Raw genomic sequence first — 15,346 nt, 5'->3', positions numbered from 1 at the left:
GATTTGTGAAGCCTGGGTTTCTTGGGGTCAGTCCAGTGTCCAGCCCCTCCACAGTGGTGATTTTTGGGTCCTAGGTGCAGCAGGCAGGGTTTGGCACCTTTTCTTGATGCAGCAGGTCCATGGTTCTCTTGCTTTGGAGCTTGTTTGGAGCTGGTCTTCTTTTTCCTTTTGAATCGGATTTCTTGGTCTAGGGATCTCCATTAAATACTGAATTTAGTGGTTGTTTTAGGGGGAACCTGGTAGTGTCCAATGGGACACTTGCCTTTGGGTGTTTACACCCACTGTAGTGACCACTTCCTGTGGGAAGGGTCAATGCCCTGAACCTAATTGGCTATTTTCCTCCTTTCCAAGATGAAGGAAACTGAATTTGAGGGTCCACCTCGCAGGCAACACCTTAGGGGTGGTGCATGCCAGGAGAGGCCACTCCTTCTACCCTTTGTTAGGTTTCCTGCCTTTGCTCCCACCAGAAGTAGGGTTTTGCAAAGAGGGGAGCCAGCTGCTGCTAGCAGCAGGCTTGGAGGTTGAGTTTCAAGGGCGGTAAGCCTTTTGAAGCTCACCGCCAGGACAGTACACATTCCTGAGGGAGGGGGTGTCAGCTGCTCCACCCAGAAAGGGCATTGTCTTACAAACCGGGGAGGCAAGCCTCTCCCCCAAGGTTTGTATATTGGCTGTCTGGAGGTAGCAGCTGGATAAGACCGGTCAGCAGCCATGCCAAGGTAGTTAGCTTTTGTGGGGGGCATCTCTAAGGTGGCCCCTGGGTACATTTAGGAATAAATCCAATACTGGCACCAGTTTGGATTTATCATTCTGAGTTGTTTGATACCAAACAACCCACGGATCAGAGTGGCCATCATGTAACTGGGAAACTTGTGTTGAACAGTGTCCAGCACATAGATACAAATGGCTGCTCTATTCACTCACGATGTCCCAGGTTTGGCAGGGACACAGTGGGGGCATATTGCTCATGCAGTTATGCCCTCACATGTAATATGGAGCACCCTGCCTTAGGGCTGTAAAGCCTGTCAGAGGGGTGACTTACCCATACTAAATGCAGTGTATGGTGGACAGGGCACACAGGCAGTGTGCCATGCCAAGTTTGTATTTTAGTTTTGCACAAAGACACTCAACTGTGATGGCAGTGCTGGGTGTATTTGGCCCTAGAGGGTGGCACAATCAGTGCTGCTGCCAACGGTGGCCTACCCATAGTAACCCATGCCCTTGGGCACCTAGGTGCCCTTTACTAGGGACTGATAGTGATAGCTAAAGGTTTATCCATTTGTGCCAATGCATAAAAACAGATTTAGGGAAAGAGCTCTGGCCCAAGGAACCTGGTTAGCAGGGGCCCTGGGCACTAGAATTTCTAGAACACATCAACATCAAGCAAAACGTGGGGGAAAAACCATGCCAAAAAGAGGCCCTCTCTCACACTATCCACCCTTTCACTCATCCATTTCTCCATCTACCCTTTCACTCATCCATCCATCCTTTCAGTCATTCATCTATCCATCCATCCTTTTACTGCATCCATCTATCCATACACCCTGTCAAATCATCCATCCATTCATTCTTTCACTCATCCATCCCTATATACATTCATCCATCCATCAATTTACCCTTTCACTCATCCGCCCATCCACCCACTCATTCATCCATCCATCCATTCACAGACCCATCCATGCCTTCATTCATCCATTCATTCACCCTCTCTTTCAGTCATCCATCCATCCTTTTGCTCATTCATCCATCCACCCTTTCACTCCATTTATCCATCCTTTCACTCCATCCATCCATCTATTCACTCATCTATCTATCCTTTCATCCACACATACACCCTCCCTTACACCCTCTCGTGCAGCACACAAAGAAAGAGGAAAGAATAGTTCTCTTCGTTATGCCTCCCCTGGGAAGGTGTTGCATTTTGAATTATTCTGAGGTTTACCAGTCTTGGTAAATCTGGGAATGCGCTAAAGTCCAGGGGTGAATGTGTGGGAATACCCACACTCCACCCATGAAATGCTTCCCTGAGGCAGAGTAAAGCACGTCAACAACTTGTGCTGCCTTGCCTAACTTCAGATGTACCAAGCCATGCAGGGTCACACAGTAAGTATCGGTTTAGGTGGCTGATGTAGTGGGTTAAATTTGAGGGTGATTTTTTTAAGATGTAGATGACATTTGAATTTCAGGTTCACCCAAGGTTTAGTATGGGGTGTAATCCACTCCCCTCTGCTTTAGTAGTTATAGCTGCGTGAAGTTCATGATGGGCCTCTTCTATCTGCCACACAGCAGACAAAGACTCAAATAACATGAAAGGGTGGGTGGGTGAGTCAGTGATTGAAAGTGCGGATAGAAATGTGTTGTAGTGAAAGGCTGGATGGATGAGTGAAAGGGTGGATGGGTAGATGGACAGATGGAGGGATGAATGAGTGAATGAAATGATGGACGTAAGGATGAATGAGTAGAAGAATAGATGGATTAGTGATAGGGAGGGTGGATAGATTAATTAAAGAGTGGGTGGATAAATGTAAGAACTAATGGATGAATGAAAGGGAGGGTGAATGGATGGATGAAAGGGTGAATCGATTGATTAGTGAAAAGGTGGGTGGATAATGAGAAAGGATGAATGGCCAAAAGGGTGGCTGGATGTATGGGTGGATGAAAGTGTAGATGGATGGACAGAATGAAAGGGTGGGTAGATGGATGAGCAAAAGGATGGCTGGATTGATGAGTGTAAGAATGGATGGATGTGTGGGTGGGTGGATGGATGGATGGATGAGTGAAAGGATGGAGTTGTGGCATACTGAACCCCAATTTTAGTAGCTGAAGCAAGGGTGTAGTTCTTGATGGGCTTCTTCTGTCTATGACTTGGCAGACAAAGGTGAATGAATGAGTGAAAGAATGGATGGATGTGTGAGTAAAAGGGTGGATGGATGGGTGAGTGAAAGGATGGATGGATGAGTACATGGATGGATGAATGAATGAAAGGGGGATGTAGAATGGATGGATAGATGGTTGGATAAATGTGTGAAAGAATGCAGCACACATAGAAAGAGGAAAAAGCTACAGAGGCTTGTTTTTGTGCAGGAAGGTGTCGCGTCCTGCACAAAAACAATCCTACCATGATAGGCGCTAGGCAGCATCTATTGCACCATTGCAAGGAGAGGACATGATTACTCCATATAATATGGAGCATTCCTGCCTTAGCGTCTATGATTGTAAATACAGAGTCACAATTGTCAGATCAAACAAAGCATCTTTCAAATAGGCAGCCTCTAAATGACATTGAAACTCAACATGTTCATGAGAATTAAGGAAATGTGACACTCTGCTTCACTTATAAGTTGAGCTTTTTGTTAGGAAATTTAGGACATATAATGAAATTCTTGGTCATCCTCCAAGGTTTGTGCATTGGATTTCCATTCTAGCTTGTGCAATCATGATTATCCCTGTATTTGTAATCAGGGTTTAGGTTTCAATGAATTGATTGTAGCCCTGCATCAATTAATTCTTACAAAACGTACTTCCCATAGGATCAAAGGGCAACTTAATTTACCAGGAGACACCCCTAAAATTGAGAGCTGCTTGTATGTGGCAGTGAGTTCACAAGAACAATAGAAAGTTAGGTTTGTTGTTGTCTGTTCCCTTTGCTCTCTTTAAGGCTGGCATGGTTTTCATCTCTTTGTTTTTTTGATCTGAATATCACTGTAAAATAATTATTGGCTGTTGCTGCCTTGAGTCACTAGTAGGCATTGCAATTCAGCCCACTGAATCAAATCACTTACTGTAAATGGAAACTGGTCCAGAATTAGAACATTCCAGGATGGAGAACAAGATAACCAGTATGTAAAAGAGTATGTTGAATTCCATGGTGCTTGCTGGGACTGATCAGCTATCTTTACCTTCTTCCTGTGGTGAGGGAAAGAGACACATCATTTTACAGAAGATACAGACGTGTGTAGGAGAATGAAGTAAAGAACCATGTGGGATGACTTCTACTGCTGTTTACTCCTCACATGGTGGTGGTACTCCTGGTGCACCCTCATCAGTGCTAATTAATTTTAAACAAAGTTTAAGGATTATCTATCTATCTATCTATCTATCTATCTATCTATCTATCTATCTATCTATCTATCTATCTATCTATCTATCTATCTATCTATCTATCTAACTATCTGTCTGTATGTCTATCTGTCTGTCTATCTATCTATCTATCTATCTATCTATCTATCTATCACTTAGAGTACTGTGTGTACCACCTACTAACCTATGTGCATGTGATTGTTTTGCTTTAGAAGATGGGTATCTGTCACCACAGCATGAAGGGTGCAGGTAATTCCATAGTGACTGCTTGGACTGATCAGCTATCTGTACTTTCTTACTGTTGTAGGGGAAAAAACATCAATATACGGATTGTGTAGGGGAATTAATTAAAGGAGCATGCGGCATGACTTCTAGATGTTCACATCATACATCCCTCATTAGGGATCACTGTTGGATTGTCACATCTAAACAGATTGCAAGTGTCAAATATGTATCTATCTATCTATCTATCTATCTTTCTAAAAATCTCAAATAAATAAATATCTTTTTTTAAATGCAGATACATATTCCAGTGGTCTGCACATAATTTGCCAACTTTCCGGTACAATTTAACAGACTTATTGGTTTGATGGTATCACACATGACTTTTCTTCTTATGAGCTTACACTTTGCATTAAAAGACTCACGAGAACCCTGGAAAAGAGAATTTCTTCATGGATAAGTCTCCCATGAGTGAAACTAATGCCAAATTGAAAAAGGACCTATTTTGCCAATTTCATGTGACACAAAATTCAAGAATTCAAAGGTTTTCACTGGGAAAATGAAAACCTCATTCAGGCCTGCCTCATACATTCACACTGTAAGGGTGACTCTGATTGTTACATCCTCAAACAGTGTGTTTAAATAAATACAAAATAATCATGGGTTCTGCTGTGGTTGAAAGGTGCAACCTTACTGTACAAGGTAAAGTATATGTAACTGAGGCATTGGCAAGACTAGAATACATGAATGTATTTGTACTCTATGTAATAATGGAATTACAGCTTTTAATCATGTTAATTGTGTTTATCATCCATTAAGACGTTTATGTGTGCTTGTTTTTAAAACAAATTCTCAGAAATGCAAATGCAGCTGCAAATGTATTTATTGAGAAAAATATAGCTCTCTATAGCTGTATATATCTAGATAGTTATAGTTAGGATTGCTTTTCCATAGACAAGATGTTTTTTCAATTGCTAACAACTTTGGTGCCATTTGACTAAATTTCATGAACCTTTCTAAAATAAAAAAGCATATTTACTTTAGCTGCTTTCTGGGAAGTTTTGGGATGATCCGTCAGGTACCGGGGGCTGGAGCTTCAAGATGCCTGAAGATCCCTTGGAAAAGATGCCAACAAGCCTCGGCAACTGCAAGTGATGTGTGCATGAGGGTACTGTCCTGCGTGGCCAGGCAAGGGCTCACCTCTACCCAAGTTGGAAAGCTAGAAGAGAGGACCATCGGGACCACTTCAGTCTACCACCTGTGATGCAGGATCCATGCAGCTCAGCAGGAGAGGGGACCCACACAGCTGGTCGTCATTGCAGTTGGTGCCTGCAGATGCAGGAGAGTGAGTCCTTCACCCCAAGGGAGATTCCTTCTTCTTTCTGGTGGAGGCTGAAGATGTACTGTCCTCAGAGGATGCACGACCAGGGAAATATTGCAGTTGCTGGAAGGAGCCATGGATACAATGTTGCAGAGTGTGTCTTTCTTGTATGTTGCAGCTTGCCAGGTCCTGGGGCATCCAGATGCAGTTTCCTTGGTCAGAAGTCAAAGTGGAGGTTGCAGAAGAATTCTGATGGAGTCTTGCAGAATCTGAGGAACCACCCAAGCGAGAGACCCTAAATAGCCCTGAAAGGGGGATTGGTCACCTAGCTGGATGACCACCTATCAGGAGGGGGCTCTAACGTCACCTGCTGGCACTGGCCATTCAGATGCTCACAGAGTTCCCTGCCAACCTTGAATCCAAGATGGCAAAACCCAGGGACCCTCTGGAGGAGCTCTGAGCACCACCCCTGCGGTGGTAATGGACAGGGGAGTGGTCACTCCCCTTTCTTTTGTCCAGTTTTGCACCAGAACAGGGACGGGTGGTCCCTGAATTGTTGTAGACTGGTTTATGCAAGGAGAGCACCAAATGTGCCCTTCAAACTATTACCAGTGGCTTGGGGAGGCTACCCTTCCCTAGCCTGTGACACCTTTTTCCAAAGGGAGGGGGTGTAACACCCCTCTCCCAAACACAATCTTTTGTTATGCCTTCCTGGACTTGAGCTGCTCAAGCAACTGGAGGGCAGAAACCTGTCTGTGAGATGGCAGCAGCTTGGGCTGCCTGGAGAACCTCAGAAGGCTGTAATGGTAATACTGGGGTTCTCTAAGGAGCCCCCAGAGTGCATGGAATCATGCAGCCAATGCTAGCAAAAGCATTGGGGTATGATTCCAACACATTTGATACCAAACATGCCTATGTCCTGAGTTACCATTATGTAGCAGGACATAGGTATTGACCTATGTCCAGTACACGCGTAAAAATGGCGTCCCCTCATTCACAAAGTCCGCGAAAATGGGCCTGGAGTTCGTGGGGGCACCTCTGCTAGTGCAGGGGTGCCCCCACGCTGCACTCTGGGCTAGGAGGCCTACCATAGGGGGGACTTATAACTGACTTGGTGCAGTGAAACGTGGCATTGAAACGGTGCTTGCACCTTTTCACGCAGGCTGCAATGGCAGTCCTGCCAAAACCTTTGCTTGGGCACCCTATGGGTGGCAAAATATATGATGCAACCCATAGGGATCCTCTGGAACCCCAATGCCCTGGGTACCTAGGTACCATATACCAGGAGCACCAGTGTGCCAATTGTGGGACGAAATACAGAGTTTTGGGAGAGGGCATAATCACTGGGTCCTGGTTAGCAGGATCCCAGTGAACACAATCAAACACACTGACATCAGCCAGAAAAAGGGGGTAACCATACCAAGAAAGAGGGTACTTTCCCCTTAATTATGCACTTTGGCCCTGGGAGATGGGGTCCCTGGTGCCTAATAAGTCTAGGGGAGTTGGGGGCTGCACAACCCCTCTCCCCTTTTTAATTGGTTTTGGTCCCAGGGGATGGGATCCTACTAAGACTCTGGAAGGGTGGCTATGTGGTTCCCCCTCCCCTTTTTTATTGTATTCAAACCTGGAGGACGGGGTCCGGGCCCATGGAAGAGTCAGGGAGGGGGACTCACACCCCTTCCCCTTAATTATGTACTTTGGTCCTAGGAAATGGGGTCCCTAATGCCTAATAAGGCTTAGGGTGTTTGGGGCTGCACAAACCCCTTACCCTTTTCAATTGGTTTTGGCACCGGGCGATAGAGTTCCCGGGGCCTTATAAGGCTTGTGGGGGGGTACACAGCCTCCCTCCCCTTTTAATGAATTTGGCCCAGAGAGGGGAGTTACTCCCACCTCCACTTAATTTGGCTCAGGAAGATGGGGTCCATGGAGCCGAATAAGGGTTGGGCAGCAAGGCTGAGGGGCCCTGCTCCCCTTTTTAATCACCTTTGGCCCTGGGGGATAGGTTCCCTGGGACCTAATAAGGCTTGGGGAGGGAGGCTGCATGGACCTCTCCCCTATTTTATGAAATTCTGCCCTGGGAGATGGAGTTCCCAGTGCATAATAAGGCTCAGCAGTGTGGCCCACCTTCTCCTTTTTTATCTAATTTGGTCCCAATGCATGGGGTTCCTGGGGCATAATAAGGAGGACCATGCAGCCCCCTCTCTTGTTTATTGGAAATTGGCCCCAGTCAAGAAGGCTTAGGGGGTGCACTCCAACCAACCCTTAATTATTGAATTTGGCCCTGGGGTATGGTGTCCCTGAGGCCTAATAAGGCTTAGGGAACAGTGCTGTGCCCCCTTCCTTTAAAAAAAAAAAAAGCCCATCGGAATGGGCTTTCAATGGCCCGAAGGCCAACTGCATGTCGCCCCAGGTGGGGGAATGGGAACAGGTCCTGGCCATAGGCCAGGCTCTATAGCCAACTCCCTGCTGCACACGGCCAAAGGCCATGTGCAGCATGTGGTTGGCTGCCTTGGGCACAACCCCCCCGCTGCCCATGGCCAAAGGCTTTTCACACCTTGGGGTTGGCTGCCTGCAGGGTGTTGGACACAGAGCCTTGCTGGAAGCTGTCAATGATGTCATTTGAAATGTCATCAGTGATATCATATATGATGTTATTGAACACGTAATACATGACATAATATGTGAGGTCATAAGCAGTGCATGGCGGGGGCGCAAGTTACAGTTACCTCTGAGAACTATAGCTATTAATTTTCTATGGTTTTTGTTGTTCAAAACGCTATGTTGGCACTAACATATTGACTTAACTATACTGTTACTTTAACCTTTTCGTTTTTTCAGTGAAAAAATAAATAAATAATAAAGGTGTATTTTAATTTGCTCTGTGGATGGATTTACACAAAATTGGGTAAATAACTAGCTTAGTCAGCTTAGGTCCAGCAATTTTCCGGCAGAAATGTAGATACTCACAGGTGAAAAACAGTTTAGAGGTAAAAAAAGAAGTAATTTCTCATTCATGCTTCTGTAGGTAATTTGATATGAATGCAGCCTGCACCACTGTTTACACCAAACATGGTAAGAAAATAGAACTTTACTCAGAAAGCTGTTCAGTGTGAAAAAGTTCAGAAGTTTTTTATTACCATTTTTTTTTAAATGTATTTTTAATATTTTTAAAAAGCAAGCTTTTTTAAGTTTAGTGTAAATTTGTTCACTAATTATTTGCTATTTGCATTTTTAAAAGTTGCAGAGAAGGTTTTAAAGGGTTAACACTTTTGGATATCTGTGCCATTTTAAATCAAGATTCAAGACTCACAATTCTGGACAATCACATCTTGAATTCTTTAAGAAATGTGATTAGCGGAATAAGGGCTCTTAAAAGTGTTTTCACCATCTTGAACTTTTTGCATTGATTGTGTTCTAGCGTTTTGCTCTGTGGAAAAGAAATTGAACAGGTATGGGGCACAAAGCTTTGCATTACTCTCTTGTCAACTTTCCAGCACAAAACAAGTGTTGGGCCTTGTTGGGAATGGCCCTTTCTGCAGGGTCATCCCTAAACTTTTTGCCTCCTTCCTCCTTTTTCTTTTGACCAGTTTATGTTGGCTTTAGGATTCTGGGCACTGTATCACTGCTAACCAGTGCTAAAGTGCATATGCTCTCTGTGTAAATTGTATTGGTGATTGGCTTTCCCATGATTGGCATATTTGATTAACTAGTAAGTCCCTAGTAAAGTGCACTAGGGGTGCCCAGGGCCTGTAAATCAAATACTACTAGTGGGCCTGAAGCACTGGTCGTGCCACCCACATTAGTAGCCCTGTAAACATGGCTCAGGCCTGCCACTGTAGTGTCTGTGTTTGCAGTTTTAAACTGCCTATTCGACTTGGCAAGTGTACCCACTTGCCAGGCCTAAACCTTCCCTTTTTTTACATTTAAGGCACCCCTAAGGCAGGCCCTAGGTGGCCCCATGGGTAGGGTGCAGTGTATGTTAAAGGTAGAACATGTACTGATGTGTGTTACATGCCCTAACAGGGAAATACTGCTAAATTCAGTCTTCACTGTTGCAAGTCTTATTCCTCTAATAGGTTAGAATGGGGGCTGCCTTTAAATATCATTAAAGTGCAGATTCCCTTTGAGAGCAGATAGAAATATGGAGTGTGAGGTCTCTGAACTCACAATTTAAAAATACATCTGTTAGTGAAGTTGTTTTTTTTTATTGTAAGTTTGAAAATGCCACCTTTATAAAGTAGGCACTTTCTTGCTTCAACTATTCTGCGACTCTGTCTGTTTGTGGATTCCCTGTCTGGGTCACTTTGACAGTTGGACTGTTTGTGAATCCCCTCTATATAGTGAGACAAAGGGAGCTGAGGTGTAGCCTACATATCCTGATGAGCCATCTGTGCTAGAGTGGAGGGAGGAGTGGTCACTTGCACCTGAATGCTCTGTTCCTGCCCTCTCACAATGCAGTCTCCAACCCCCTGGTGTGTGTCTGGGGCCTCGCGTGGGCAAGGCAGGATCCTATAAGCAAAATAGGCTTCCCTTTGAAGTTTACCAAATTCAAAGGCAGAAATGGCTATAAGTAGTGGACCCAAAACCCCAGACTTTAGATGTCTTCAAGATTGCTTCCGGAACCAAGAGGAAACTCTCAAGGAGAAGAACTGAAGAGCTGAGGAGAAGTGCTGCCCCTGCCTGTGTCTATGCTTTGTTGGGCTATCCAGCAGTTGCTGTTTCTGCCTGTGAAAGGGGACAAAGGCTGGACTTTGTGGGATATTCCTGCTTGTGAAGAATCTCCAAGGGCTTGAAACGAGCTTGCCTCCTGTTTTGAAGTCTCAGGGCCATCAAAGGCTTCCTCTGCCAGCACCTGGACTCTCTGCTGAGACTCCTGCCCTGCTAAGTGGTGCCCTATCCAGTCACTGTGCCCTTGAAAGGTGGAGTTGGCAGAACAAGAGCTGAAAATCCACGCACAGAACACCGTGCGGGGACATTTTCAATGCACCATCTGCAACGTGGCTGATAAATGATGTGCTGCTGGCTTTGCATCTAATATTGATGCTCCACCTGCATCACGGCTGGGAGATCGCTGCATCGCAGCTGGAGAAATGACACACAATACCTGCTTGCGACTGCTGCTAATGACGCAAAACACACACAGCGCGATTTTGTAACACAGTGCGACCGGATTTTCCATGCATCATCCCTGGGCGTCAAAGTTATCCTGACTCTGCGTGGATTCGAGATGCCCCATCTGGAAATCGACACATCGCCCTATTGCGAGGAAGAAAAACAACGCATCGCTGACCCGACCAGAGAAGAAACGACACATGTCCTCCCTTACTAGGAATGAAGCGATGCATCGCTGCCTTTTCTGATGCATGCTTGCCCATGCGGCTTTATTTTTGATGCTGACCAGGTACTTTGTGCTAAATCATCGTTTCCATTGTTTTCTATGGAGTAAGGCTCTTATTCTTTTGAAAATTCATATCTTGATTTGTGTATGTTGAATTTTTGTCGTTTTGATCTTTTTTGATTTAAATCCAAACTGGTGTGGTGTTCATTTTATAGGGCTTTCACTGTATAGCTTGTGTATTTGTACAAATACTTTACACATTGCTTCTAATTTAAGCCTACCTGCTTGTGCCAAGCGACCAAGGGGGTAAGTGGGGGTTAACCAGTTGTGTTTCTCCTTTGCCCCGACTAGAATGAGGGTCCTTGCTTGGACAGGAATAACCTGACTGCCTTCCAAAGACGCCATTTCTAACAGGTGTGAAAGTAAATTATATGTAAACATTTGCACTGGTATGCATCACTTCTGTGACACAAGCCTGATGCAAAATGTCAGTAAATCTGCCCCTGCATTCATAAATATGACGTTAGACATGGTCATAAGCCTAGGTCAACATTGTAAACAAATAAGTCGATTGATTTGGGCAGAATCCAGCACGTCGATTCTACAAATACCAGGGAAGGCAAATTCCAAGACTGTGCTGCCTTGTATCCACCTCATGCCTCTTTTATCTGCTACCAGACACCTCTTAGAAGACCTTGTATCTGCAGTTCACATGGTGTACAGGATTACTGTCTGGAGAGGGGAGGGAAGGACTTACTTCCTCCAAATTTGGACAGTTGGACCACTGGACAGTCTGGGTCACTTGGGTCTACCATCTGTGTTCCAGGGGCCATGCTTGTCAGGATGAGAGGGGTCCCAGAGTACAGGTGACGCTGAAGTTTGGTGCCTGCTGGAGCAGGGGGAATATTCCGTCAACCCACGGAAGATTTCTTCATGGCTTCCAGTGCAGGATGAAGGCTGGCAGCCCCCAAAGCATGCACCACCAGGAAACAGTCGAGAAAGCCGGCAGGATTAGGCGCTACAATGTCGCTGGTAGTCTTCTTGCTACTTTGTTGCAGTTTTGCAGGCGTCCTGGAGCAGTCAGAGGTCAATCCTTGGCAGAAGTCAAAGAGAGAGGTGCAGAGGAACTCTGGTGAATTCTTGCAAGTCGTTATCTGAGGAAAAGCCCACAGGAGAGACCCTAAATAGCCCTCAGAGGAGGATTGGCCACCTAGTGAGGTAAGCACCTATCAGGAGGGGTCTCTGATGTCACTTACTGGCACTGGCCACTCAGTGGTATCCAGCGTGCCCTCACACCTTTGGATCCAAGATGGCAGAGGTCTGGAACACACTGGAGGAGCTCAGGGCACCACCCCTGGGGTGGTGATGGACAGGGGATTGGTCACTCCCCTTTCCATTGTCCAGTTTCGCGCCAGAGCAGGAACTGGGGGTTCCCTGAACCAGAGTAGACTGGCTTATGCAAGGAGGGCACCATCTGTGCCCTTCAAAGCATTTCCAGATGCTAGGAGAGGCTACCCCTCCCAGCCTTTAAAACCTATTTCCAAAGGGAGAATACATTCTTTGTTCTGCCTTCCTTGGACTGGGCTGCCCAGAGAGCTGGTTTGCAGTACCCGGGGTCCATAGTGGAGCCCCAGGGAAGCATGGATTTGGCATTCCAATACCAAATTTGGCATGGGGGGGACAATTCCATGATCTTAGACATGTTACATGGCCATATTCGGAGTTACCATTGTGAAGCTACATATAGGTATTGACCTATATGTAGTGCACGCATGTAATGGTGTCCCCACACTTACAAAGTCGGGGAAATTACCCTTAACTATGTGGGGGCACCTTTGCTAGTGCAAGGGTGCCCTCACACTTAGTAGCATTGCACCTAACCTTCAGTGAAGGTTAGACATATAGGTGACTTATAAGTTACTTAAGTGCAGTGAAAATGGCTGTGAAATAACGTGTGCTTTATTTCACTCAGTCTGCAATGGCAGTCCTGTGTAAAGGTTTGTCTGAGCTCCCTATGGGTGGCAAAAGAAATGCTGAAGCCCATAGGGATCTCCTGGAACCCCAATACCCTGGGTACCTAGATACCATATACTAGGGAATTATAAGGGTGTTCCAGTGTGCCAATTGAAATTGATAAAAGTGGTCACTAGCCTATAGTGACAAATTTAAAGGCAGAGAGAGCATAAGCACTGAGGTTCTGGTTAGCAGAGCCTTAGTGACACAGTTAGTCACTATGCAGGTATACACATTCAGGCCACAAACTATGAGCACTGTGGTCCTGGCTAGCATGATCCCAGTGAGACATGCAAAAACACACTTACATACATGTAAAAATGGGGGTAACATGCCAGGCAAGATGGTACTTTCCTATACCACAGCAGTGCGTTTGATCGCCAGCAGTGCGATTTTGTCAAGAAAAACCATACTTTGTAAACAACCATGTATTGACATGTTTGGCTGATAGTCAATAAAAGCCAGAAGTTTCAAGTTATTGTAGAAGATGGGGTACTTGCCCCTCGAGTATGGAATTCTTTGGACCTGGACAATAGAAAATATCTTGTTTCACACCATTTGAGCAAATGATGTTTGCTAAATAACATTTTTCATTGTCACTTACTAAACCATAGCGCCAAGAAACCCATGAACGTCTGGAGAGCTTTAGAAATCTACTTTAATATAGGATGACGTGACCTGCATCCGGATTATCTTTCGTGATCGCAGAGTGATGTGGACTGGGCAGCAGTGAAATGAGGGCTAACCTCATCATTGCTTCAAAAACACATGGAAATAAACGGTAAACAAAGCTCTGTCAATTAACATGCAAAATTCACAATCATTGCTAATCACGGCAGTCTTAGTTTTGTTCTTCACAAAAGCGTATTTCCTGCCGAGAAGTAACTTGTGGACCATGCACTGCAGCAGAGACAGACCTGGCACCTTGAGATGGGCACAACCCCACAGGGAGAGGTGCAGACGTCACTTCCACGCTCCATCATTTCTCATCAGGTTAGCCGCGTGACGTCACTAGCGGGCAGTGTCACACCTCACTGGAAGTGCAGCGAAGCGCTCGAGCGCCTAAAGGGGAATCTGGGTCTGGCTTCAGGATGGCGCCGGGACCTTCTCACAGCAGATGTACCAGTGATATCGGTGCAGTGTCAGGGGGGATACTAAGGGGAGGGGGGATACAGCACATAGACCTTAACAGTGCTCCACAGAAGACGACAGCAGCCACCCTGACACAGTGACTCCTGCACCCTCCGCTCCCCCCAACACTCATTCAGAGCACTGATGTGCGTGGGATCCTGGGACCAGGACATTTGGCAAGGGAGGGGGCTCAGTCTGAGCATCTCACAGGCAGCGCGGAGGGCGCATGGTAGGCGTCTGCCTGGGAAGAGCGGCCTAAACCTCTTCACTCAACTTTCGTGCATGAGTTTTCCACTCAGAAGTATGTTCTGTAATACACGTTTCTCATAACACAATTTTTCTGCAAAAGAGAATGTTCACTGTTATTGAGACATTCAAAATGCTATTTACATAATGAACGTTCATGAAGTTACAGAGATCAAGAACCTTCTGACCATGGCCATCCCTTCGGCTTACCTTGAGTTTAGTGACTCTGGGTCTCACCGATGCCTGCTGCTGCCCTCTGTCCTCAGCTCCAGTGAGATCTCCCACACTGGGTGAGTGATGGTGTCAGGTCTCACCGCTGCCTGCTGCTGCCCTCTGCCTCAGCTCCAGTGAGATCTCCCACACCGGGTGAGTGATGGTGTCAGGTCTCACCACCACCTGCTGCTGCCATCAGTCAGCTCAGGTGGAATCTCCCACCCTCAGTGAGTGATGGTGCCAGGGTCCTCTCATCCCTCTTCCCTAACCTCCAGTAGAATCTCCCACACTCAGTGAGTGATGGTGCCAGGGCCCTCTCATCCCTCTTCCCTAACCTCCAGTAGAATCTCCCACACTCAGTGAGTGATGGTGTCAGGTCTCACCACTGCCTGCTGATGCCATCAGTCAGCTCGAGTCGAATCTCCAACGCTCAGTGAGCAATGGTGCCAGGTCTCTCTCCTGCCTCCTCCTGACAGCTCCGGTGGGATCTCCCAGACTCAGTGAGTGATGCTGTGAGGTCTCACCACCACCTGCTGCTGCCATCAGTCAGCTCAGGTTGGATCTCCCAGACTCAGTGAGTGATGGTGTCAGGACTCACCTGTGAATGCTTCTCTCTTCTGTCACCTCAGGTGGGATCTCCCACACTCAGTGAGTGATGTTAAAGTAGAGATTTCTCTAGATATAGAACCTGCAATGCAAATTAGCAGGAAGGTCTTAAAGAAAAAATGGTTTCCACAGAACCAAAGAAATCAATCACCAGCAGGAAATTCTTGTCCTGCAACCAC

General features: G+C 46.1%; 1 protein-coding gene across 2 annotated transcripts in view; it reads right to left on the bottom strand.

Annotated features, from left to right (window-relative positions):
* The window catches only part of LOC138251428 (uncharacterized), a 35,084-nt gene extending 19,839 nt beyond the window's left edge, over positions 1–15,245 (bottom strand). Inside the window, exons 1-2 of one of the 2 annotated variants that reach the window (XM_069205649.1) lie at positions 15,160–15,245; positions 3,780–3,903 (exon numbers count right to left, since the gene is read on the bottom strand). In XM_069205649.1, coding sequence (XP_069061750.1) covers positions 3,780–3,864 — 85 coding nt within the window. In that variant the 5' untranslated portion in view covers positions 3,865–3,903; positions 15,160–15,245. The other variant, XM_069205650.1, reaches the window with a different exon arrangement.
* Positions 15,246–15,346: the final 101 nt, after the last annotated feature.

Source organism: Pleurodeles waltl, chromosome 1_2 (genome assembly GCF_031143425.1).
Source record: "Pleurodeles waltl isolate 20211129_DDA chromosome 1_2, aPleWal1.hap1.20221129, whole genome shotgun sequence".
Lineage (NCBI taxonomy): Eukaryota > Metazoa > Chordata > Amphibia > Caudata > Salamandridae > Pleurodeles > Pleurodeles waltl.
The sequence above is the reverse complement of the archived record's forward strand: the minus strand, read 5'-3'. Positions and strand labels throughout refer to the sequence as shown.